This window comes from Urtica dioica, chromosome 4, assembly GCF_054948205.1.
Source record: "Urtica dioica subsp. dioica isolate 48M chromosome 4, U.dioica_male_clone48M_v1_H2, whole genome shotgun sequence".
Lineage (NCBI taxonomy): Eukaryota > Viridiplantae > Streptophyta > Magnoliopsida > Rosales > Urticaceae > Urtica > Urtica dioica.
The window spans coordinates 8,234,677-8,258,311 of NC_142759.1; the positions used below are offsets into that span (position 1 = coordinate 8,234,677).

General features: G+C 36.2%; 3 protein-coding genes across 3 annotated transcripts; 1 reads left to right on the plus strand and 2 right to left on the minus strand.

Annotated features, from left to right (window-relative positions):
* Positions 1–1,942: 1,942 nt before the first annotated feature.
* Positions 1,943–6,241, minus strand: LOC149400031 (polyadenylate-binding protein 8-like). Its single transcript, XM_089611285.1, has 9 exons — positions 5,823–6,241; positions 5,622–5,740; positions 4,441–5,097; positions 4,266–4,343; positions 4,101–4,190; positions 3,699–3,836; positions 2,756–2,911; positions 2,481–2,684; positions 1,943–2,400 (listed from the first exon to the last, which is right to left on the minus strand). Exons 1-9 carry the CDS (start codon positions 6,064–6,066, stop codon positions 2,152–2,154), a joined length of 1,935 nt encoding a protein of 644 aa, XP_089467411.1. The 5' UTR covers positions 6,067–6,241; the 3' UTR covers positions 1,943–2,151.
* Positions 6,242–10,613: 4,372 nt separating this feature from the next.
* On the plus strand, positions 10,614–13,544 carry LEJ2 (Cystathionine beta-synthase (CBS) family protein). The gene is made up of 8 exons (XM_089613346.1): positions 10,614–10,947; positions 11,412–11,502; positions 11,598–11,662; positions 12,219–12,267; positions 12,466–12,518; positions 12,603–12,718; positions 12,811–12,868; positions 12,969–13,544. The coding sequence occupies exons 1-8, from the start codon at positions 10,708–10,710 to the stop codon at positions 13,041–13,043; spliced, it is 747 nt and encodes a 248-aa protein (XP_089469472.1). The 5' UTR covers positions 10,614–10,707; the 3' UTR covers positions 13,044–13,544.
* Positions 13,545–15,499: 1,955 nt separating this feature from the next.
* LOC149400033 (ethylene-responsive transcription factor ERF010-like) lies at positions 15,500–16,282 on the minus strand. Its single transcript, XM_089613115.1, has one exon. It carries the CDS (start codon positions 16,115–16,117, stop codon positions 15,665–15,667), a length of 453 nt encoding a protein of 150 aa, XP_089469241.1. The 5' UTR covers positions 16,118–16,282; the 3' UTR covers positions 15,500–15,664.
* Positions 16,283–23,635: the final 7,353 nt, after the last annotated feature.

Consider the following 23,635-nt stretch of genomic DNA (forward strand, 5'->3'; position numbering starts at 1 on the left):
TATTGGAAATAAATAAATTATCTGATTTGGATGGAATCCAGTTGAGCTACGAGTGAGAATATGCAAATCCCATATAGTGGTTAAGGAACTTTGCCTAAGCCAAAACTCATTGTCTCACCTCAAGGTATTAAATGAATGCAAAAATGAAAAAAACTTAGGTAATATGACAACCAAGAATGTTGAGCACGCTACCTAAAACGTGTTTGCGGTATTTTTATTCTAGTTTTCTTTGTATATATACGTTATTAATGAGATACAAGTGTTTCGAGGACAATGAAGCAATTTTGAAGTGATTTGAAGACTTTATGAACTAATTAAATCAAAGCAAAGAGAATGTTGCCCTATTAAAAAATCATTAAGCGCTATCTAAAAAGTCGTGAGGCCCACTCTACACCGCGCTCTAAACCACACCCCCGTTTTGGCTAATTCCTTGTTTTTGAAGTGTTTTTTTTTTCGTGTTTGGATCTCATTCAAAGATTCATATAACTCTGAAAATCACTCTTTGAATTTGTTTGCTCTATGGAAGGCTTTGGAGCTTATCTTCCTCCTAAATTCTTTTTTTTTTTTTTTTATTCTTCTTCCATGTTTTTAATTATACACTAGGTTTTTATCAGGGCTATGATGTAATCCATATCGGTGTACAATACTTTGATGATTTTTTTAGTTGATTTATTTTATTGCCGCGTTTTTATACGTGTTGGCTTGATTTTAGTTATGCAAATTCGTGTGTTTATTGATTAACTACTTTCGAATTACTATACATGATCGTCATAGAATACGAGGTGATAAATAATTGTATTTTTGGTATAATAACATGGATGACCTAGATTAGTAGAAAACTCTCGATGTTTTTTATATCTAATGAATTTTTGTGTTTAACGGTTATAAAATAAGACTTGATACCGAGATGTTTAGTTAGGCAATTATTTAAGATTGTTATCCACTCGAGATAGATTAGCAATTAGTTTCGTAAATTTGATTGGAAACAAGGCAATGGTAGATAAAATAAAGAGAATCATATTAGCGGTATGTGGTAAGGTCGTGATCTCGCTTTTACTCCTATTTTAATTTAATTAAACTTTCTCTCAATTATACTGGATTCGATTAAATTCCTGATACTTGCTTAAGTAGTTCGTTGATATTTGGTATATCTTGTAGGATCGATACATACTCATACTTAGTACATTAAATTATTCAATTGACACGTACACTTATGTGAGTGAAAGCAACATAATGGTCATACCATCGTGCCACCCTCGAGAATATTCATAGAAGCACGACACATAATACGCTCGAAGACATCTCTTAGACACGTTCTCGATTGAAAGTATCTGAGGTGATATCCAGCCCCTGAGTTGGTTGAGACTAGGAAGAACTCACTTTTTCGGGCAGAAGATTCCCATGCTCGATGGAGAATGGACATTCTGTTTTCTTAATTAAGGTTCATATTATTTTTCGAATATTAGAGGCTTAAATTTTTTGTGTATTATTTTTTTCCCGTACCCTTCTTTCGAATGGGTTTCTACTAGAAAAAAAATTATTGGTCTGTAAGAGAGTTTGTTACCCTCCATAGCCTCGATCTGTGGTCATTGCGATATAACGTGTAAGGAATTCTGGATTTAGTAGCTCAGGTCTCTTCTTTCGAGTGAGCCACTTTCTTGGATCGTTCACGCAACCTCGGTTGATTTTTAGCTTGGCATGGCCGGTCCTAGTAATTTAGACGGTATGGGAAGCAGAACAGAGACGACGAGCACACACCATAAAATATGATATGCATCTCGCGAGCCATCCATAATTACATCTTGGTTACAATTGTTGAACAATAGGTACGGTATTGGATCTTCAAATTTTATCTCTTGTTGAATTAATATAGCTGATTAGATAGTTTTCAGAGAAAGCAGATTAGATAGTTTTCCTACCAAACCATTCGAAACGACCGTCAGGATGCAAAATCTATAATTCAAAGATAAATATGCAGTAACTGCAGCGAACTGCTAATTAAAATTTAGTCAACCAAATCCGAATCCTACAGTAAAAAACAAAAAAACTCAACATCTAAAGATACCAAGTACGGAACACTGGTAAACAAAATTTCAAAATTGAGTACTTCTGAATCAGCAAAGATGGCTAATGTTAATGACAACCAGCCACTCAGGACACGAGAGTGTCGTTCAGAGACAAAGAAGCCAACCGATCCGACGGACTGTTGGCCTGCGGTGTCTGCTGACCAACATTCCTCAAAACGTCCATGGCTTCAGCGACCTTAGACTTCAGCGCTTCCGGTGACTCGAGCAAGTGCAAAACCTCAGGCTGGTCCATCTCCAAGAGCATTCCGGTAACCTTGGCAGCATTCTCATGCTCCAACTGGTCCACGAGAGGGTACAAATTCTCTCCAAGCAACTTGTAAAAGCAAAAGAAAGGTCCGACGTTAGATTTAGATAAATTTAGCACACACATCATATAAGCAGAATCCGACTTACTGTTCTCTGTTGCTCGGGAGTTGAATTGGCAAGTGCAGAAGCGAGAGCGCCAGTGGACATGGGCTGCGAAAACGGAGCCTCTCTGAATGGCATCCCACCCATGTTGTAAGGCACAGAGAGCATGCCGCCCGGAGCGCCGCCCATGGGCATATCGGGCATGTTACGGCCAGGCGGGTATCGGTACACACGTCCCCTGGGCATCATCTGTTTCTCGATAAAAGATTTGTTGCTCAGTTTCTGATTGAAATTTCAATTAGCTGATATTTAAGACCAACCTGTGGCTGCACCATCGGAGGCGGCTGCCGGTTCTGTTGCACTGGGCCTGGCCCGCTGCGTCTTCCTCCGGGACGTTGGTTTTGCTGTCCGGGTGGGACGAGAGGAACAAAAAAGTTTGGCCTTGGAACCAATTGCTGCTGATAACCGAATCCGGGCTTTATAGAGTGACAGAACAAGTATCAGTTGCAATCAGATAGGTGAGATAAACCGATGAGGATGATACAACAGTGCATAGATACAGCAATATATTTTAACAAACAAAGCTTCTGTAACAATTGTTAGACAAGCTGTGAAATGGATCATTCATGGAGTGAGAATAGATGTTTTGGAGAAAGAATAAAAGGCAGAGATATGAGGAACTGGCCGCTAGACAAACCCTTTGAAAAATTGTTAGACAAGCGATGAAATGGATCATATATGGAGTGAGAAAACGGTGAAACGGATAATATATGGAGTGAAGAAAAAAATGTTCCAGAGCAAGAATAAAATCCAGAGATAAAAAAAAAATGGGCTACTTGACAGACCCTTGGAAAAATTGTTTCATTTCAGTATCATAAGCTAGAGACAATATTTGTCTCGTACATTAATGGATATTTTAATAGCATACAAAACAAAGCGACTTCATGAACCATTGATAATAGAAAAATAATCCCAAGTCACTATCCAATAGTCGTTTCATGGAACAAGCTTAAAATGATCAGCTATTTGTTTTTCTTTATGCACAACACGATCAGCAACATGTAACAGAACAGAAAGCCTAATGAATCACAAATATATATAAATAAGCAATAACATATGGCATCCACGTAATAAGCAAATAAAGAGAAATTACTTACGAAGCACTATCAGCTACAAGTGACAGAACAAATAAAGCCTAACGAATCACAAATATTTAAATGAGTGATAATATGTTAACCAATCAAATTAAGAGAAAAAGATTACTTGGGGAGGCATCATAGCAGGAGGGCCTTGACCATAGAATAGTTGTTGTCCAAGACCTGGAGCACCTGGGGAATACATTGGCATACGAGGGTTCACTTGAGTCATCATTGCAGGAGGACGCAATTGAGAGAACTGAGCCTGCAATTTACAAAACTCGAAATCAAACATGGAAACAAAAAGAAAAATTACACAAGTTTGTATACACTTGCTGGCTACGTTTTAAAGTAAGAAAAAACGTAGCATCAATATCCGAGTCCTGACAAGATGAAGTTTTACATGAAGAGGACATCTGAATGATATAACAGATAACGTGGCTGGCCCATTCTTATTTACTGTCGGTTTATGTGATTATTTTTTCTAATATTTGGGATTATTGACCTAGTTATAATTTCCAGTACAAACCTGCAACCGTGCTCTTCTATCCTCTTTTCGTTGTGCTAGTGCGACATACAACGGTTTGCTCACAATCATTTTACCATTCATTTCGGTTAGCTGCAGATTAAAAAAGCATATGGTCATCAATCATATAGAAATTATGATGCAAAAACATTTGTATTCACTACTCACAGCTCGGGATGCCTCTTCAGCAGTGGAGAAAGCCACAAATCCTGATCCTCTACTCACACCATTAGGGTCACGCATAACCTATCAATTACATTAAAAAAAGATATTAGCAACCATAAGTAATTTAAAAAAAAATATAGCCTCACTGAGAAATAATTCACAGATAGAAAATACTAACCTTGCATGATGTAATTGAACCAAAATCAGAGAACAATTCCTTTAGCTTATCATCAGTCACGCTGTCATCTATATTTTTGACATACAAGTTAAGCCCTTCGAATTTGTCCACTGTCTCCTTCACAGTTTGCTCAAATTTCCCTTTCAACTCCATCTCTCTTTCAGATTTCTTTTGGGCTTTCCCCACATACAACTCCTTCTCATCAACTTTCTTCCCGTTAAGAGCCTCAACAGCTTTGGCTGCGTCTTCTGGTTCTTCAAAGTTAACAAATCCAAACCCCTTTGATTTCCCTTCTCCATCTCTCATAACTACAACGCTAGTAATAGCCCCGTGTTCACCAAAAATTGTTTTCAAGTCTTCTTCGGTTGTTGAATCAGCCAAATTCTTAACATAGACATTGTTGAATTTCGCCTTCTCAGGGGTATTATCTCTTTCTTCCTTGCGGATGAATGGCCCGACAAAAACTTGCTTATCATTGAGAAGCATCCCATTCAGCTTCTCAATAGCAATCTTGGCAGCCTCGTCAGTTTCAAACTGTACGAAACCGTAACCTTTGGACTGACCTGTAACATCAGTAGCAATCTTGCACGACAATATATTTCCGAATGCCGAAAACGTATCGTGCAAAGCCTTGTTATCAATTCCTCTATCCAAATTCTGCAAAAATGAATAGAAAACATATATTAGCCCATAAAAATGGTAGGATCAACTTCATAATAATCAAAAGATCAAATTACATTGCAACCATCCAATCGGGAACATATGTCAAAAGTACAGGAAAAATTTTTGGGCCAGATTGTGCAAAAACACAAGCACAAATGTGCGTGTTCACATATAATTATAAACAACGAACCATCAACTGCAGTAAACGACTCATAAATGGGGCAAGATAACTACATTGCTAATTAAAAACTACTCAGCGACCATAACAAAATCCAGCACTAAAAAGCAAACCGAAAACCCACCATTATAAGTGGTGTGACAAACCAAATTAATCAAAGTGAAATGTACGACCACAAAAAAGAACATACCAGACACGCTGATAACAACGTCACCTAAATCCTTGGCATATAATCAAGAGACTAGAAATGGAACAGTGTAACCGTCAACGCACATACAATACAATGTAGGTTTGTACATATACTCAATAGCTTCTTAGGACAATGCAACTGATCACGTACCTTAACAAATATATTCGCATTTCCACTCTTACGAATGCTAGGGTCGCGATTCGAGTACATGATCCTAATTGGCTTTCCATTCACGGCTGAGAAATTCATCATATCCATAGCCCTAGAAGCTGTAAATCAAATATTAAACAATCAACAATCCAAAACCGTAAAGCTAGGACGACAAAATCGGGTACATATTCCGAAACAAACCTTCCTGGGGATTTCCAAAGTTGACATAGCCGTAGCCGAGAGATCTGCGAGAGCTCAAGTCCCTGCAAACCCTGACCGAAACGACCTGACCGACCTGGCTGAAGAGCTCGAAGAGCTGAGTCTCGTTGACGTTGAACTCCAGATCGCCGACGTAAAGAGAGGTCGTCGGCACCGGTGCTACGCCGTTTCCGACGCCGGCACCATTCTGAGCAGGAGAAACATCCACTTGAACCTGAGCCGCCATTTCCAATTCAAAAATAAAACACCTTTCCTCTTTTCCTTTTCACGAAAATTCCCGGTCGAACTTTTTTTGGTTTTTTGTTTTTAGATAGTAAAGCAAAATTTGACGGCAACGACCAGAGAATTAGGGTTTGGCGGCACCGCAAACCGGCTCTGTTCAACAAGGAGAGATTTATATACTCTCCCGCACTTCAATGTGTTTCTTTCAGTCTCCCCAAAAACCCTAGCAAATTCGGGTACGCGATTTCCACCGTTGGATCTGTATGGGCCCGGGATTACCGAGATCCAGCTTGACGCGTGGTACCTCTACACCAGCCTTTATTTTATTTATTTATTTATTTTTTATGGAAATCCATCTTTCGGACTTCCCATAAAAAAATGACAGTGTAGCAAAATAACCAAAATAAAACTATAAAATTTGTTTTTATTCTAAGTTTCACAACTTTTAGGAAAATAGTCAACAAGTTTATGTGTCAATTATTAAGGTTTGATTTGCCCTTATTTATTAACAAATTCGGCATTTCCTCATGATGCCGAGATCTTCAAAAATAGATCCATTGTGCTTGATGAAAAATCATGTTTAATACCATAGATGTAGAAAAATCACGTTACTACCTTAAATATGAAAATAACTGAAATTTTTTGAAATTATAAAAAAAAAATGGAAACGTAAATATAATGCATTAAACATAATTTTTCATCAAACACACTCGGTCTATTTTTGAAGATCTCGACGCCACGAATTTGTAGGATCTGAAATCACCCAATTTCGAGTCTGTATGAGAAATATACGAATTTTTGAAGTTTTGATATAAAAAAAATTATTTGAAACAAAAAATATGAGAGAAAAAGTGACGAATTTGTAAATAAATATGAGCAAATCATACCTTAATTATTCTCACATAAGTCATTTAGTTATATCCCTAAAAATTGTCAAACGTAGGTTAGATCCAAAATCACATGTTTAAAATGGCCTAATTAGTTACAAATCTCTACAAAAATTGAACAACTTTAATTATTTTATATTAATTGATTCGAAAAACTCATTGATGTTTTAATTTTGTAAGTAAATGATGCATAAAACTATATATTGTTTTGTTTTAGTTTATCAAAGGGAACTAGAGTATACTAACCAATTTGAAATATGAAATTGGTAAAATAGCTAATGTTTGGTTTATTTTGTGGATTAGCTAATTAATCACATTAATCAACATAAATAGATAATAATACCCATCATTTAAAATAAAGGTTACCAAATATAAATTACTTAACAGAAATAAATAAATTAATGAAAAATATTACAATAAATAATTGTTTCATTAATAGATTAAAAAATCAATACAAATCAACACGTATCAACACAAATTAACAGATTTCAAAGACATCAACACTAATTTCAAATCAACATAAATCAATAGACTAATTTCTTTACGGGTTTCCTTCTTTAATGTGAATAATTTCATTGCCCGATATTTTCAACAGTTTCCATGACAACATATACACAATCTAACACAAATCACCACTAATTTTACAAATCAACTATAATTTCAAACCAACAACAATCAACACTGATTTCAAACCAACATCAATCAACACGGCCATACATAAACAAAACAAAAAAACACGACCAACATAAACTCTAAAAAACACGACCGGTCAAAACCAATAACAAACACTCAAAAAACGCTAAACGATCTAACACAAATTAACCTAAATTAACGCTGAATGAGAGAAGGAGTAGACTCTGGTCACACGAAGCTCTAGCGAGAGAAGAAGCGACCGGACCTGCAATTATGCTCGACGAAGCTTCTTCAATGGTGTCGCCACAAAGATTCATGAGCGATGGTGACCGAAAAGACCCCATAGTCTCGATCCAACCGCTGTGGACCCTGGATGGTTCGTGTCGCACAACACAAGGAGAGGACATGTCTGCCATGGATTCCGGCGACCATACCTCCGCACAACGGACCCTTAACGAGAAAGAAGTCGCTCTCCATTTGTCGATCAAAAACTCATCAGCATCATCTCTATCCCTAACCCTAAGCCTCACGATTTCCAACCAAACAAAGAGAGAGAGAGACAGAGAGAGAGAGAGAGAGAGTGAGAGATGAAAAAATCAACATGATTTTATATAAAAGTCACGTACAAGATCGTATATTTTACATTCTCTTTTTATATATGTAGTTGCTATATATAAAAGTCAACTTAAATATTGCTATAAGCAATAAACTTCAACATTAATAAAGAATCATCCAATACTCCACCGAATATTTAATCAATTAAAAAGGAAATCTGATTTTAATACTCAGCAAGGTTATTTTCAACTCTAAATAATTGTCTGAAACGGCGTCAACGAATTTGGATATTTCTCAAATTGTCTAAAAAATTGTCTGAAACGCCACGTCAACGTTGGATAACACGCAATCTTAACGTTTGAGATTGGCTAGTCCGTATAATTTTTCTTTATTAAATTAATTCTTCTACCTTAAATATTATTACTCGACTTCATAATCATTTTATATAAATAGACACCGTAACATTTATTATTTAAAGTGAGAGTAGCATCATTTTTTTACGATGAAAAAAAGACACCGTAACATTTATTATTTTAAATAAATAAAAAATAAGCATATTTATTCCATAAACGAACTAATATATAAATAAAAATCTTGCTTTTTATAGAAGAGGATTAAAATTATTCTATGAATTAGAATGAGACAATTAAGTCAGTTGTATAATAGCACACCATCATTTTAAAAAATAGTCAAAGTTTTATTTTATTAAAAAAAATAGTTCACCAGACCGGCATCAAACTAACTAACTAAATAGTAAGTTAAATTTACTATTTAGTTAATTAATTAATTTATTGCGAATTTGGTGGACTATTTTTTAAAATTAAATGAAACTTTAACTAAAATCTTAAAAAAAAAGTTAGAAAATTGTCTACTTTCAACAAATTCTTCAATTAAATCTATAATAATATTTAAGTTGCCTCATAAATGTCGCTAAGAATTGATGAAATAGTTGTCAAATGAAATAATAAGATTTTAATATTTTATGAATGATATTGCTCTTTGATTCCAAGATTTTTGAAAGTTAGGTTATTTGGATTTTTTTGTCAAATGAAATAATAAGATCTTAATATTTTATGAGTGATATTGCTCTTTGCTTCCAGGATTTTTGAAGGTTAGGTTATTTGGATTTTTAGTTCCTACAATTTTTAAAATATTAGAGATTGTTCAATGTATGAAGTTATGAATTACTTAACACTCGGTGCAATATGAGTGAGGTTGTGTGGCTATGAAAGTATACCTAGAAAAGAATGATAATAATATGATATAAAGAGTGGACTTTAAAACTAAAAATATATATTATATCCAATGGTGCGGAGCCATAAATTAAATTCAAGATGACATAAATAAAATTGAGCAAAATTAAGGATACAAAATATATAATAAAATTATCTAACTCAATAAAAGTATTACAAATTTCCATGACGAGTTTTGAATTTATGAAAATGTTACGTTCAATACGACTTACAAGATGCATTCCATAAAACAATCTTTCGACGCTAGCAGTAGCAACATGCGAAATTAATGCTAATGCCAATATTCGGTAGACTAAATGATATACCTTATCTTTTCTCATTTCTATCATTTTTTTGCAAGATGACTAATCCCCTTCAAATATTAAAACTATAGACTTGAGCGCATATCAACAATATAGTTTTCAAGTTGATCATCAAGTGCCATGAGTTCAATCGCATAAAAATCTTTTGGATAATAACCGGCAAGTTGAATTAGCTTTTGTTTCTCGAAAGCAACAAACAAGTTATCGGGACACAAACACGCTACACAAAGAAACAATGTGGTATTTACCTTGTTGAAACGACTGTTCAATTCTTCAAATCCTGATGAGTTGAATCTTCTAGCTTTCGTTAAAAAAAAAGTATTGGAAAATCATGATTGTGCGGTTGTTAAGGACCTTTTAGCACATATTTTCTACGCACGTGATCTTGATCATTAGCATGGTAATTTATAATTGGAATCCTTAACTCCGGATCGGTAGAGAACTCTTCTAAGTTGACCTCCAAAATACTTTTCTTTACTTCTTCACTTCTCTTCTTTGCACTTTTAACGTGTCTTCTACGGAGACAGTCGAGTCTACTTTTCTTTTAAAATATCTCTTAAAAATCAACACAACACAAATGATTAGAGATAAAATTTATTATTTTTAAAATACAAATTGCAACAAATCATTTTGGACTTTCATCAAACACAGTGTGCAAATATTAGTGAAATTGAGTGCAAAAATATTAGTGAAATTGAGTAATTTATTTGATCGTTTTCCAATAAATATATTAAGACGGTGCAATTTGTAAATCAACTGGAAAAAACTAAATTTCAAAGCAACATTAAGGAATTCACCAGTAATAATAGATATTAAAAGCTAATAATCAGAACCTGAGTGTTAATTTTACAATCAAGTGACAAGTCGGTGGAACTTTTTCTCACGCCATTCATTATTTTATATAACAAATATCTCCGTAGATATCAATAATATATTTATAACTCAGACCCGTCACTCCCTATTCCGCTCTGCTTCTTCTTCGTTGGTTCTCGTCGATTTGCGAGTTCTCGAACCCATGGCCTCGTTCGTCGTACGAGAACCACTTGCCCTATGTCTCAGCCAGGTCTCTGCTTCGGCTTCTGCTCCGACTCTCTGCAAATTCGCTTCTCAAATGCCCTGTCTGTTGCTCTCGCATCCTCTTGGGCGATTCAATTCGCTTCCAAAGGTCGTATTCCGATCACCGATTGGGGTTTCGGGTCTCCGACGTTCCTCCGCTGTTTCAGCCAATGGCACCTTGATGGCCAATTCCGTTCCGGTAGTTCGTTTTTTCCTTTTCTTTTCTTCACATCTTATGCTCATAGCTCGAGATTTCAAGAATATCAGTGAATTCTCGAGAATTGGTGATGTTGACTATGAATTTTACTTGGATTGTGTTGTTTGAAGCTTGACTTTCATATCCAGTTCTTTAATTACGAAACTGAATCGAGCCTCTCGCAGTAGATCTGTCGCTCACTTTTGGCATCACTCTCTCACTTCTATGCTCTTCTATTTTTATCATTGATTTTGCTCAGAGAAGTAATTTTTTTTATATAATTATTATTAGTACTAAATGAACTTCTTTATTGAAATTCGCTTATTCAGTGGAAATACAGCTCGGTGGTTTCATTTCTGTTGTGATTCGGATTCATAGGTCTTCATTTTGAGTTTCATTTTTTTTTCTTCCGGAAATTGAGCAGCTTTATGGAGAATTATTAAACCTTAATACCTTTCGATACGCAGGACGCAAAAAGTGGGATATATACCGTTGGCGATTTTATGACAACCAAAGATCAGTTACATACGGTAAAGCCTACAACTACAGTAGATGAAGGTACTCCTTGTGTATTATATTGTTTCTGTTGCATTTTTTTTTTCTTTTTTCATTTTCCATTTTCACTCATTTGTTTGTGTGGCTTTCTTGCTCAGCGCTGGAGAAACTTGTGGAAAACAGAATCACCGGCTTCCCTGTGATAGACGACGACTGGAAATTGGTAAAGAAACTGTTTGATTGTCAATAGTACTCTTTTCGAGTTGTAGTTTTTGCAATCGGCAGTTTTCTGTTGGTATGTCAAGTAGATGTCTGTGAGGTTTTGAATCACGTCGACCCACGAAAATGGATGCCTCGGACGTCATTTGAAGAATGAAGCAATAAGCATATATTGTTTGCAAATTCAATTCACGTGTGGTGAATGTATTTTTGAGTCACTAATGGCTTTTCATTTTATTAAGTTTTAGGACTAGGAAAATGCATGCAAAACGTGGATGGGTGTATTTGACTGGTTCGGGGTTGTACAACCGAGTTGATTGATTCCTATCATACAACTTAGGTTGATTCAACATAATGGCCATAATGGGAAATATATGATTCTATAAGTTCTTCTTACAAGTATTTTTCCCACACTAGATACATCAATATACGTACTTTTCATATGAAGAATGCTTCACATTTTTATAACCATTTGTTGTTTCTTGATCTGTATGCGTTCTTTTAACTCAATGCTCTTTAATTGACTGATAAAAGGCGTTAATTTATTTTTTCCGTTGCAGGTTGGTCTTGTATCTGATTATGACTTGTTAGCTCTTGACAGCATCATCGGTAATTCGGTTCATTAAAGCTTTAGAAGTTTTGTATTTGTCCTTTGATAGTTATTGTCATATTGTCTCCGCCGCTTCTCGCATGTGGTTTGTAATCGTTTTATTTATTGAATAGCTTAATTCTTAAATTTACGATTTGCTCAACATTTTATGTACATACCTCTTAGTAATACAAATTTCCAATTTTTATTTTAAATAGGTGCCTGTGTACCTGATACCAGCATGTTTCCTGAAGTAGACAGCACTTGGAAAGTACGTGAGAATCTCGAAATATTAGAATTTTACGATTCACCCATAAGTGAATCTATGTATATTAACTAACAATATCACTTGCAGACATTTAACGAGGTGCAGAAGTTGCTCAGTAAAACTAACGGCAAGGTAGTCGGTGATCTGATGACTCAAGCACCGCTCGTTGTTCGAGAGACCACCAACCTTGAAGACGCTGCTAGGTTCGAACATCTTTCATGCTTACATGCACTTTTGATTCTCTTCCATATATCAACGCAACAAGAGCTAAAAGTTTCCTTGTCCAATAACGCAGATTGCTACTCGAGACAAAATACCGCCGGCTTCCAGTCGTAGATTCGGAAGGAAAGCTGGTATGATGACCAATCCTCGTTTCGAATTCTTAGTATATGCTATTTTATTTTATCTTTTAGTCTTTTGTGGATTGATGATGAACGTGTTCACTTGTCAAAGGTCGGGATTATTACGAGGGGGAACGTTGTTAGAGCCGCCCTTCAAGTAAAACGCGCTCATGAAAAGAAAACATAGGGACCGGGACGGTGCTAGAGTTTTAGGATGGTGACTTTAGATTTGTCACACAATGCTCATATCAACTCAGAAGAAAGCTCATGAGGTAGGTCTATTCATGAAAGGGTTTGGCTGGCTGGCTAGTTGGTTTGTTGTAATGTACAATTTTGGCCTACGCTCTGTACAAAAAAAAAAAAAAAAAAAAAAAAAAAAAAAGATATTGTCTGCAACATTTTTCTCGGTATTAATCATGGTTGTCAATTATCCATCCCCACCACCTCTACCCCATCACCGTGAAAAGGTTAAAGAAACAGATACCTGAAAATCCTCTTATGGGCCTCTCTCAGTCAAATTGCATTCGTCCACTAGAATGGTTATGTCTCCACTAGACTTGGTCCTCAGTTTTGTTTTGTTATTGGTAAACGGTCGTTAGTTAAGTTGTAATGATGTTATAGATTTCTCACAATTGTTTTATTTTTTTTCTTTCTGTGTTGATTATATTAACACCACGACAATATTGCATACGTACCTCTAGTTGACTCGATCCACCACGTTCTCGGTTCTCTATTAAGTGTGATGATGCTACATTTAGCCTGTAGTATTTTCGATGGATCTATTATTTAAATTAATCACACGTCTATTATGTCCGTGAGAGCGGTGGTTGAACTAAATAGACGTCTCAAATTGTGTGTCAACTAGATTAGTAACAGTGGTTGAACCATACCTTTGAAAAAAAGTTAGCAAGTTGACTATGTGAAACATCAGTAGATAGGGCGATATGGTTATGTTTTAATATTACTACAGTCGGAGTTAATGTGCTCATGTTGGAGAAGTGACTAGATTATAAAAAAGGTCGTTATCCTATTCAAAGCAATGTTGCATTCAACTTGAGCTTAGCATGTGGAACCACGTAATTAAAAGGGAAAAAAAATAGGTGTGGAAAAACACACGTTATTTTATTCTTTTATTCATTATAAAGCATAGATATATACGGACTTTTGAGAGAGGCTAGTAAGAGAAGCGGCGAGAATAGGAATCAGGAGAAACAGTTTCCTTGTCATACTACAACATCCAGCATCATCTAACAGCACCAGTTTTTATTTATTTATTTAAGAAGTCTAAAACGTAACCTAATAATACACTCTGCCCTATTATTTAAGAACCCAAAAAATAGTAGGCATAAAAAAAAACATTAAACCTTCCGGTGATTGTGGACAGATTATTGTCTCCCAAGGTTGGAATATTTGCTTAGGACTGCGAGTATTAGTTAGCAAAAAAACAATATTGGAGTACAGCTAAGGAAAAAACTACAAAGCGCAGGGTCTTGGAACATTGCGAGAGTGAGGGTTAGAATTGTCACTTCCGACCAAATTGCACCAAATGAATCCAATCACAGACCCAGGTCCTTTATGAACCTGGTGTGAATTTGGTTTTGACTCATACTTACATGTATATTTTATTGCACCTAGAGTTGGTAATGACATCCATCATCCGATCCATTCTTGACTTTGAGAAGCTCTTTTCTTTAGGCGTGCTTTGTTGAAGTCGTCGAAGTCAACGCAAGTTCGCTATGTTTTTTTTATTTGACTTTTTAACCAACACCGGACTTAAACTTGAAAATTTATTACCCTGAATCAATTAATTTGAAATGAGTCGATCAAATTCTCATACTAGCACCGTGTAGCGATTTGGATTGAATGGTATTCTTTTCTATTTGATAGTCATGGTCCTGTTATTGAATTGATGTACAATAGGTGACATGCATATTTGGGATCTATCTCGATCGACTAGTCTTTACATAATTATAATATTTTCCGATATATTTGGTTTTGCACTTCGATTCATAAGTAGAATGTTTCTGTGAGAGAGAGAGAAATTTTACCACGTGTCGACGAGTAAGGAAGTCATACTCTAGATGAAAGTTAAAGAAGCTCGAATTCTACAAAACAAGGGCATGGTGTTGGAAGATTGTCTCATTTTTCTGTAACTAGTGTGGACGAAGAGTATGGAAAGAGGGCAATAACATACGATTGAGGTAATTGCACACAAGTTGAATGAAAGGAGACAAAGGCAATCAAGTTGTAACAATCAATGATGATGATGAATATGATGGTGTCTCTTGTATTGTTTGTAGGACATGTTTTCCCATGCCCCCACCACCACAAAAAAAAGCCCCCCCTCTCCCTCTCACAATCATCAGAACCAGAAAAATACCTAACCGCCTCCAAAAAATCTTATCCCTTGATGACTACTTTTAAAAAAACAAGTTGCAAAGCTTACAACTTTAGTGGTTACTCTTACACTCTCTGTAGGCCCTTTTCACTTCCCACCGACTTGGCTATGGTTTGGCTACCAAATGATAATCCTCCTTTCGCCTTTCAGACGAATTTGTATTTATCTAAAAGTCCTATATTTCATATTTGCCTTATCAATCCAATTACTGAAAAACAGGATGACAAAACTCCGAAACCATCACATATACATAAACAGAGCTTATATTAATAACGACAATATAATTTACAGGGTACGCTAAGTTTAAAACGAATCTCGCTAGCTAATTTACATTTTTACAAACCAAAAAAAAAAAAGGGGCCAAAATTTCTTGGTCGGAAAACAAAAAAGAAAAGACAAAAAGAAGATTCTTAATCGGAGGGAATTCCTTCCCAGTCGTCGGTTTCGGGGTCGGGCATCTTGTTGAGGTCGACGTCGGGCTTGACGTGGGCGGCGGAGTCGAGGTAGCGGCGGAGGGCGGTCTCGACGGCGTCGACTCTGGCGCCGACCTCGGTGGCCCTCTTGCGGATGTCGGCGGCGGAGGTGTCGGAGGCGGCGGCGGCGGCGGAGTCGAGGAGGTCGGGGAAGTTGAGGCGCGCCGTGGGGCCGCGGAGGCAGAAGACGGCGGTGTCGTAGGCCCTGGCGGCGGCGACGGCGGTGGAGTAGGAGCCCAGCCAGATTCTGGACCTCTTGTTGGGCTCCCGAATCTCCGCCACCCACTTCCCCCACTTCCTCATCCTTATCCCCTTGAACTGCCTCTTCTCGCTCCCCTTTCTCTCTCCTCCTCTCTTCCTTGCCTTCTTCGCTGCTTTCTCGCTCTCCATCTCTCTCTCTCTCTCTCTATGCTCTGTGCGATCGTGGATGGACTCCGGGTTTTCTCATGGGAATGGGAAGAGAAACATCTCTCTCTCTCTCTCTGGCGACTATGCTTGTCGTATGGCTAAGCCTCCACGTTGATTAAGTTTCTTTGAAGCGCCCACTAAGATATAACAACAATATAGGAAAATCCAAATTCACCGACACAAACGATATCATTGTTTTTATTTTATTTTTAAATTAAATTAAATTAAGTAATTGTTTCTATATTTACGTATTTTTATTTTTTCTCTTTGTGCCCCTTTCGTCATTTGGGGCGATGGTTATTGGAGGCCCCGTCCGAGGTACCCCAAGTTGTAGAAACGGCTTTTTTTTTATTAAATAAATAAAATCGCACCTTTTTTTAATTTTTTTTTATACAATAATAATATCGCCTGTTGTGAATAATATCACTAATTATTTGTATAACTTGGCCGTCTGTTTTAAAGTTAACGAAATTGATATTGACAAAGATACTATAATCTTCTTCTTCTTCAAAAAAAAAAAAAAGATACTATAATCTTAATTTAAGATATTTATCCGGACAAATTTACATAATATCACCTGCAAAGCTATAGAATTATATATATAATTTGTAAAAAATGAATAAGTAATTAGTGATGATCGATAGTGGGGTGTGCAGGTGCTGGCAGGGTTGGATTGGACCCTGGACGTGTCTTATAGGTGAGGTGGAATTCAAACTGTTGATGATATAATAAAAATTGTTATATTTTCAAAGTGAGCACAAATACAAAAAAAAAAAAAAAATAGAACTGTGAGATTTATTTTTATTTTGTTAGAATTGGATTCTTTACTATTTTTATTTATTTATATTTATAAGAGGTGGCAATTGGCAAAGAGGTTAGGTCGGTGGTCGGTGGATAGATACCGTTAGAATTGACTTTCCCTCTACGCAATAACGATATGAGCTGGTGGGCATTTTTGTCCTTACAGTACAATTCTGTACAAGGTTTCCATCGTGACCACTTTGAAATTGATGGGACAATATCGGCATTTCGCATTCTAGCGACGGTCCCACCAATAAAAAAAGATAGTGAAAACTGAATTGAAATTATTTATTAGGGATATTGACATTAATAATACTAAATGAATGTCTCTCATCAAATATAGCAAAAAGCTCAAAATTTGACACATGTAGTACATAGATCAATGAGTAAAGATTATTATACCCTCAAATTCATTTTAACAAAAAAAACCATCTCAAACCAATTCCCTCTGTTTTCTCAAAATTTCTCTCGCACACATCTTCATCTTCTATGACGAACTCAACCTCCACGCGAACTCAACCCACGATTTCGTTCAACCCAACTCACAATTTCGCTCAACCCAATCCACGATTTCGCTCTCTCTTCATCTTCTTCTCTCGGTTACAGATTTCGTTCTCTCTCATTCTCTCACTCTCTTTCTCTTTCTCTTTCTTTCTCGCTGAGAAAACGCGGAACCCATCCTCACTCTCTCACTCTTCGATCGGCGACCCAGCTCTTGGCGAAGGCGTAACTCAACCCACGCGCAACCCAGATCTCGGCGAAGGCGCAACCCACATGAACTCAACCCACGAGCAACCCAACATTTAGGTATGACTTTGTTTGTGTGTGTTTCATCTTGTCTCAACATTTAGGTATGATTTTGATTTGGCGACCAATATTTTGGTATGTGTTTGATTTGGGTCGTCGGATTGTTGAGATTAGGTATGACTTTGTTTGTGTGTGTTTGATTTTGGCTCAACATTTAGGTATGATTTTGATTTAGGCGACCAACATTTTTGTATGTGTTTGATTTGGGTCGCCGGATTGTTGAGATTAGGTATGACTGTGTTTGTGTATGTTTGATCTTGGCTCAACATTTAGGTATGATTGTGATTTGGGAGACCAACATTTTGGTATGTTTTTAATTTGGGTTGCCGGATTGTTGAGATTAGGTAGGATTATTGATCCGAAATGGGTCGTCGGATTGTTGAGTTGCATGTTTGTTTCGACGAGCCACTAGAGCAAGGTAAAAGAAAAATGAAGCTCCATCTCCCTGGATTCTTCGAGCCGCTTCAAGTTTGAGCGTAAGAGTGTTTGCCTTTCCTGACGAACATGGGGGTTTTTCAGAGAGTCTCCACCACAGCTCGGCCAATAATGCGTCGGTGGAAGTCTACCGGACTTGTTCAGGAGGCCGTCATGAGAGGAATCAACTTCAATGAGGTAAGAAATTTGTAGGTTAATTCATACTTAATATTCATAACTAATTTGTTTACTTGTTCCACGTATAGGTTGAATTTCACGGTCTCAGCGACACTTCTTCAAGCATTGCCATCCTTTCTACGACGCTAGTGGTGGTGGACAAATGCTCGGAGAAGAAACCCAAAAAAGACGTCCCACAACCACAAGCACCACCACAACAACCACCACAACCACAAGCACAGACAATTGAGGTAACACGATTTTTGGTTTCTATTTTAAGTTAAATAACCATTGCTCGTGAGATATGTGTCATGAAGTACCTTAGTTCTTCAGCCATCTTACTTTGTTATATATTCTTATATGTTCAAAATAGGAAGAACTTACCAAAATATGTTTGAAGAAGTTTTGGATCTAGGATTTGAAGGAAAGAGAAGCTTGGATCTTGAAGTTTTTATGAACAACCTTTGATTTGCAGAAGACAAACTTGAATCTTGAAGTTTTGATGAACAACCTTGGATTGCAAAATGGGTTTTAGATGTGTTTAGCATTATTGCAAAATGGGTTTAAGAAATTTACTGTCGGCGAGCAAGAAGATTCCGACGACCCAGCAGATGAAGATTCCGGCGACCCAAGAAGCTTCACTCGGTTATTCTCCAGTTGAGCGCAAGAGGAAGAGCAAGTTGAAAAAAAAGGGGAAAAATGTGAAACAAGTTTGCAGGATATTACAAAAAATTAGCCAAATAAGCCACCGAAAGTCTAAGAATTTCTAGGTAACCAACCTTTTGTAAATTTTTTATAAATAGTCACTTCAACTTATTTACGGCATTCAAAAAGACAAAAATACCCAAAAACATTCCCGCCTATTTTGGATTTTTTTTTTGTCTTTTTGAGTGCCGTAAATATATTGAGATTACTATTTACATAAAATTTACAAAAGGTTGGCTATTATACAAAACGCTATAAGTCAAATGGCTATATAACTAAAAGGGAGATGAGTGAGAGATGATATGATGGTTGATGGTAGTTGGGGAAAATTTAATTTCTCTCACCTACCAAAACTACTAGTTTTTTCAATTTGGGTTTTTGAGCTAAATTTGGTAAGCGACATTGAGATGGTATTATTAGTGTCAATTTCCCTATTTCTTAAGATAAATTACAAGAAAACTGAATTTTAGATCGAGTCACAATCCCTTCCTCAATTTCATTTTCCACAAAATCGGTATCTGAACTCTCGTTTTACTGCAAAAATGCATCTTTCGTCAATTTTTTAACTTCCGTCTAAAATTAAGTAATAAAAGATAAAACGGTAAACTAACATATATGAGACCAAATAAATAATAATTAATTTTGCATTATACATTTAAAATTATCTATTTTATTTAAGAAATAAAACAAAAATAAAATAAAAATAAAAAGTGGATCTTGCAAATATCTCTTGGTCCTCACCCTCCTTGTCGCCTTCAGGAGCTTTATGCCGGCCTTCGGCTACTTCATCGTCGATATCCTCCGTGACAGAGTCCCAATAAGACTGCAAGATCACCTCGCCATGGATCTGTTAGGAATTCTTGTCCACGAGAAGATACTTATGTAAATTCTCGTTGAAATTATTAATAAAATAAAGTTTGACATTTATTATCTATTTGAATTGAAAGCGTTATTTCTTATTTAATGAGATTTATTAAACATTCATTATTGCATAGCCTCCGTATCTAACTGAGTCACGTGCTGGGCACCTGAGTTCGGGCGGTGTGCTAAAACATGGTCGATGACTGATATACGCCTGGAAAACTATATCTAAAGTCATATATGTGGAACACATGGGTGAAGGCTGATCACTATGTGGGAGCATTCTACACTTGCGGTAAGTGTACGACCCGGACAGGTCTTGGTGTAGATGTGTCATTTAATGACCGTTACGACACACTAACCGAGGCCACTATGATGGTCACAGTGAGACTTGATCTAAATCCTGAAGTGATCATGGACACTGGGTTATGTTACTGAGCTCTTTGACTCATTCGCTAAAAGGCTATTCATGCTAATCACAGCTTATGTCTTGGGAGTTTTCTCAGAGCATAATTCGAGTGGAAAATGATTTACAGATACGGAATCCAGCCTTCCTGAAAGAAGGTTAATGTTCTCTCACCTAAGGGTTGATTCCAGAACCGATAGATTGCGCGCACTTTCGAAGTAAGTAACGTTCGAAAGAATCTTTCGCTGGGGAAGCAACAATGCTTAGGGTTGATATGTATCAAGAGAAGTATAACGGAAAAATTGACTTCTCTTGACACGGGTTGAACCTGGAGGATCTTGATCACGAACTGACTATATCAGTGGACACTCGTCACGATGAGTAAATATAATTCTAGTATAAAGGAGAGTTCAATCTTGGCTTACAAGGTGGAGTATTTGACCAAGATTAGACGAATCGACGGACAAAAGAGAAATGACTATTTCATCTTTTTCATCGTATTTGTTAAGCTCCTATTACTAGGTCCATAGTCCCCGATTCGGCTCTGATAAAGACGGATAAGAACTTTCGTATAATAATGTTTATCATTATTAATCTCACTTGCTGTAATTGTGATTGACAGCATTAATTCTGAAAAACGGGTTTGGGAATTTTTGGCACTAGGGTTTGCGCAAATCCCCCCTTGGCCGTGAGCCTAAAATTCGAAATTTATAATATTGGTATTTACCAATATTTTCTCTTTAGTTGTTTAAATAAAGGAGAGAGAAAAATATAAGATATTGTCATATACTTTCTCCTTATTTAAAGGAAAGTATTTAGGAGAATATTTAGGAGAATAATATATTCTCCTTTATTATCTCACTAAATAAATTATTCTCTATTTAAATAAAAGAATAATATCTCATAGATATTGATCTGATGGATGAGAGAAAAAGTAGGATTCACTAGATGAGATCCAATGGCCTAGATTTAATCCACTAGTGTGAACACAATAAAAGGAAATAAAATATTCTGGAAGATTCTATGAATATCTCTTTTTTACTACTATAAATAGGGGTTCATGAGAAGGCAAAAATAAACAATTATTTTAAGCAATTATTTGGTGAAAAATTCGTGCATCCTAGCCTCTCATTGGCCGTGCATCTGCCTCTCCCTCCCCTCGGAAATTCGTTTCCATTCTTAGTAAAATAAGAGAGAGATCTCGAAACACCTAGTTTTGTGATCTAGTGAGATAAATACTGTGCCCACTCATCTTTCTTATTCGTCTCGGAGATTACGTTTCGGAAGACTAAGGTGTCATCACATCGAGTCCTTGAAGTAGAGTCCCTTATTTGATCGTGTGGAGGCTTGTACGTTCAAGACGAAGACGGATTGTGAAAGCTTTCAGTTCGTGAACCGAAAATCAATGTAAGTACTCGTTTACTCTTATTTCGGTTGCTTGACTTATATGCTCTCTCATAATATTAATTAACGTAAATATAGATCTTTTCATATAATCATTGAATTAATTAGCCCATGATTAGCGTAATTAATTACTTTTCCGCATTTATATGGTTATATGGGGGAATCATCCCCGACAGGATCAGTATCAGCCCAAGGTCATTGGCGACGACACATTCCACCTGTTTCCCAACATGGAAGAGATCAACTCCGGTGGAGTCCGCGAGGTCCACCACAAAACGCCATAATTTGTTGATCTCCGCCACAATCTCGCGCCTCATTTTGTCCTACGCGAAGTCTCGATAATTTTTAGAAAAATTAGTCGAATTAAGCCACCTGAAACGTTGAAATTTTAATCTAGCCAACGTTTCGTCCAAATTTTCACTCTTGCCAAAAATGATGACGTGTCTTAATTATGTAAGTTGTTAATTACTATAATATCCTCTACTAGAATTTGGCTTAAAAAACTTGTAGCCCACGTTTGATCATTCAAAATTTTCGAAGTTAATACACGTGTATATATTTCGAATTCTTAAAAAAATTATATATTTGACAAAGTTTTTTATTGACCGTTTATTTCTTTAATGAACATTATAGCCGTGTAAGCAAATACAGTGTAAATGTTTGTTAATCTCCGCTGCTTTGATAATTTCTGTTAATTATGGTAAATTTACATATGTACAGGTAGAGCCGATCAATGCCCAGCAGTTTGAAGTTGTCGATGGTGTTATCAATTGATATTTCTTTCCTTTCCTTTAATACGCATTTAATACGGTGTTATTCACAGGCCGATCAAATTTTCAATACGCGTTTATTTAGTTGACTTCTACAATCAATTAATATTTCGTTCCTTTCTTATAACATTAATAAATATCCTTTTATGTATTCAAATTAACCAAATTTCAGTCACGTGTAGATTAGAATTCCCTCAAACGTTGGCTACTATTTTCTTCAATTAAATTTGATAACAAGGGTATATTAGGTAATTCATAGATGTAAATTTCAGTAAATGGCTAGATTAAAAAATTTACCAAACGTGGTTAGAAACCAAAAACCACGTTTCAAAATGGCTACGTTGTTAGTTTGCCCTAATTTTTATCACACAAAATAGAGTGGGTCCCCGAAAATTAATTTTTTTTTTTTAGACATGTATGGGAATGAATGATGTATTCTTTTAAAACTCCTTGCTTGAGCTTGGGACGCAAGTCGTGAGGCTCCGATCGAAACGGAGTGTCCTTATGCAAGAAGTGGGAAAGCAACGACAAAATCAAAGAAAAACTCGAACACCGAAGTGGTTTGTCGTGCCATGGCCATCCTTTGGCATCTGGTCCGTCACGTTGTGAACCTCCACTATCAGGCTCGTCATTGTTATCAATGAAGTAAACCCCCTATTTCAGCAACACGCTTCAGATATATCCATTGACCTCCACAATTGGGATTAGGGTTTTTGAAGAGATCTGCCATTGTTATTGCTGTTGATGTTGAAAAGACCAACAATTATTATTCTATTAATCCTAGAAGAGAGCTTTCTAAGTCTTAACTTGTTTGATGTTGAATTGGTACATAGATGGTGAAAAAAAGAGAGAGAGTGTTAAATAATTTTTTATTTCTCTAAAATCTTTCTCTTTTATTTCATAATAATAATAATAATAACAAGTGAGGGTATTTTGATTATTGTACATGTTTTAAGTCACATGTAACATCCATGTCAACAAATTTTAGATGGAATGGTTAAAAAATTACAGCAAAACGATAGTTCAAATATTGATTTTATGAACAAATGAAATTGAGGGGTTGATTTGTGACTCGATCTATAGTTCATGGGGATTTTTGTAATTTATCATATTTTTTTTTTATTTCTTGAAGGGTGGCTCAATATATCTTACAAG

Bases quoted from the DNA above. Each gene is read 5' to 3' on its own strand.
- LOC149400031 (XM_089611285.1), bottom strand. From the start codon at position 6,066: ATGGCGGCTCAGGTTCAAGTGGATGTTTCTCCTGCTCAGAATGGTGCC. The intron at 5,741-5,822 runs GTTTGTTTCGGA...TTTGATTTACAG, and splicing joins CTTTGGAAATCCCCAGGAAG to CTTCTAGGGCTATGGATATG. The intron at 2,685-2,755 runs GTTGGTCTTAAA...ATCGAGAAACAG, and splicing joins CTCCGATGGTGCAGCCACAG to ATGATGCCCAGGGGACGTGT.
- LEJ2 (XM_089613346.1), top strand. From the start codon at position 10,708: ATGGCCTCGTTCGTCGTACGAGAACCACTTGCCCTATGTCTCAGCCAG. The intron at 11,503-11,597 runs GTACTCCTTGTG...TTTCTTGCTCAG, and splicing joins TACAACTACAGTAGATGAAG to CGCTGGAGAAACTTGTGGAA. The intron at 12,268-12,465 runs GTAATTCGGTTC...TATTTTAAATAG, and splicing joins AGCTCTTGACAGCATCATCG to GTGCCTGTGTACCTGATACC.
- LOC149400033 (XM_089613115.1), bottom strand. From the start codon at position 16,117: ATGGAGAGCGAGAAAGCAGCGAAGAAGGCAAGGAAGAGAGGAGGAGAG.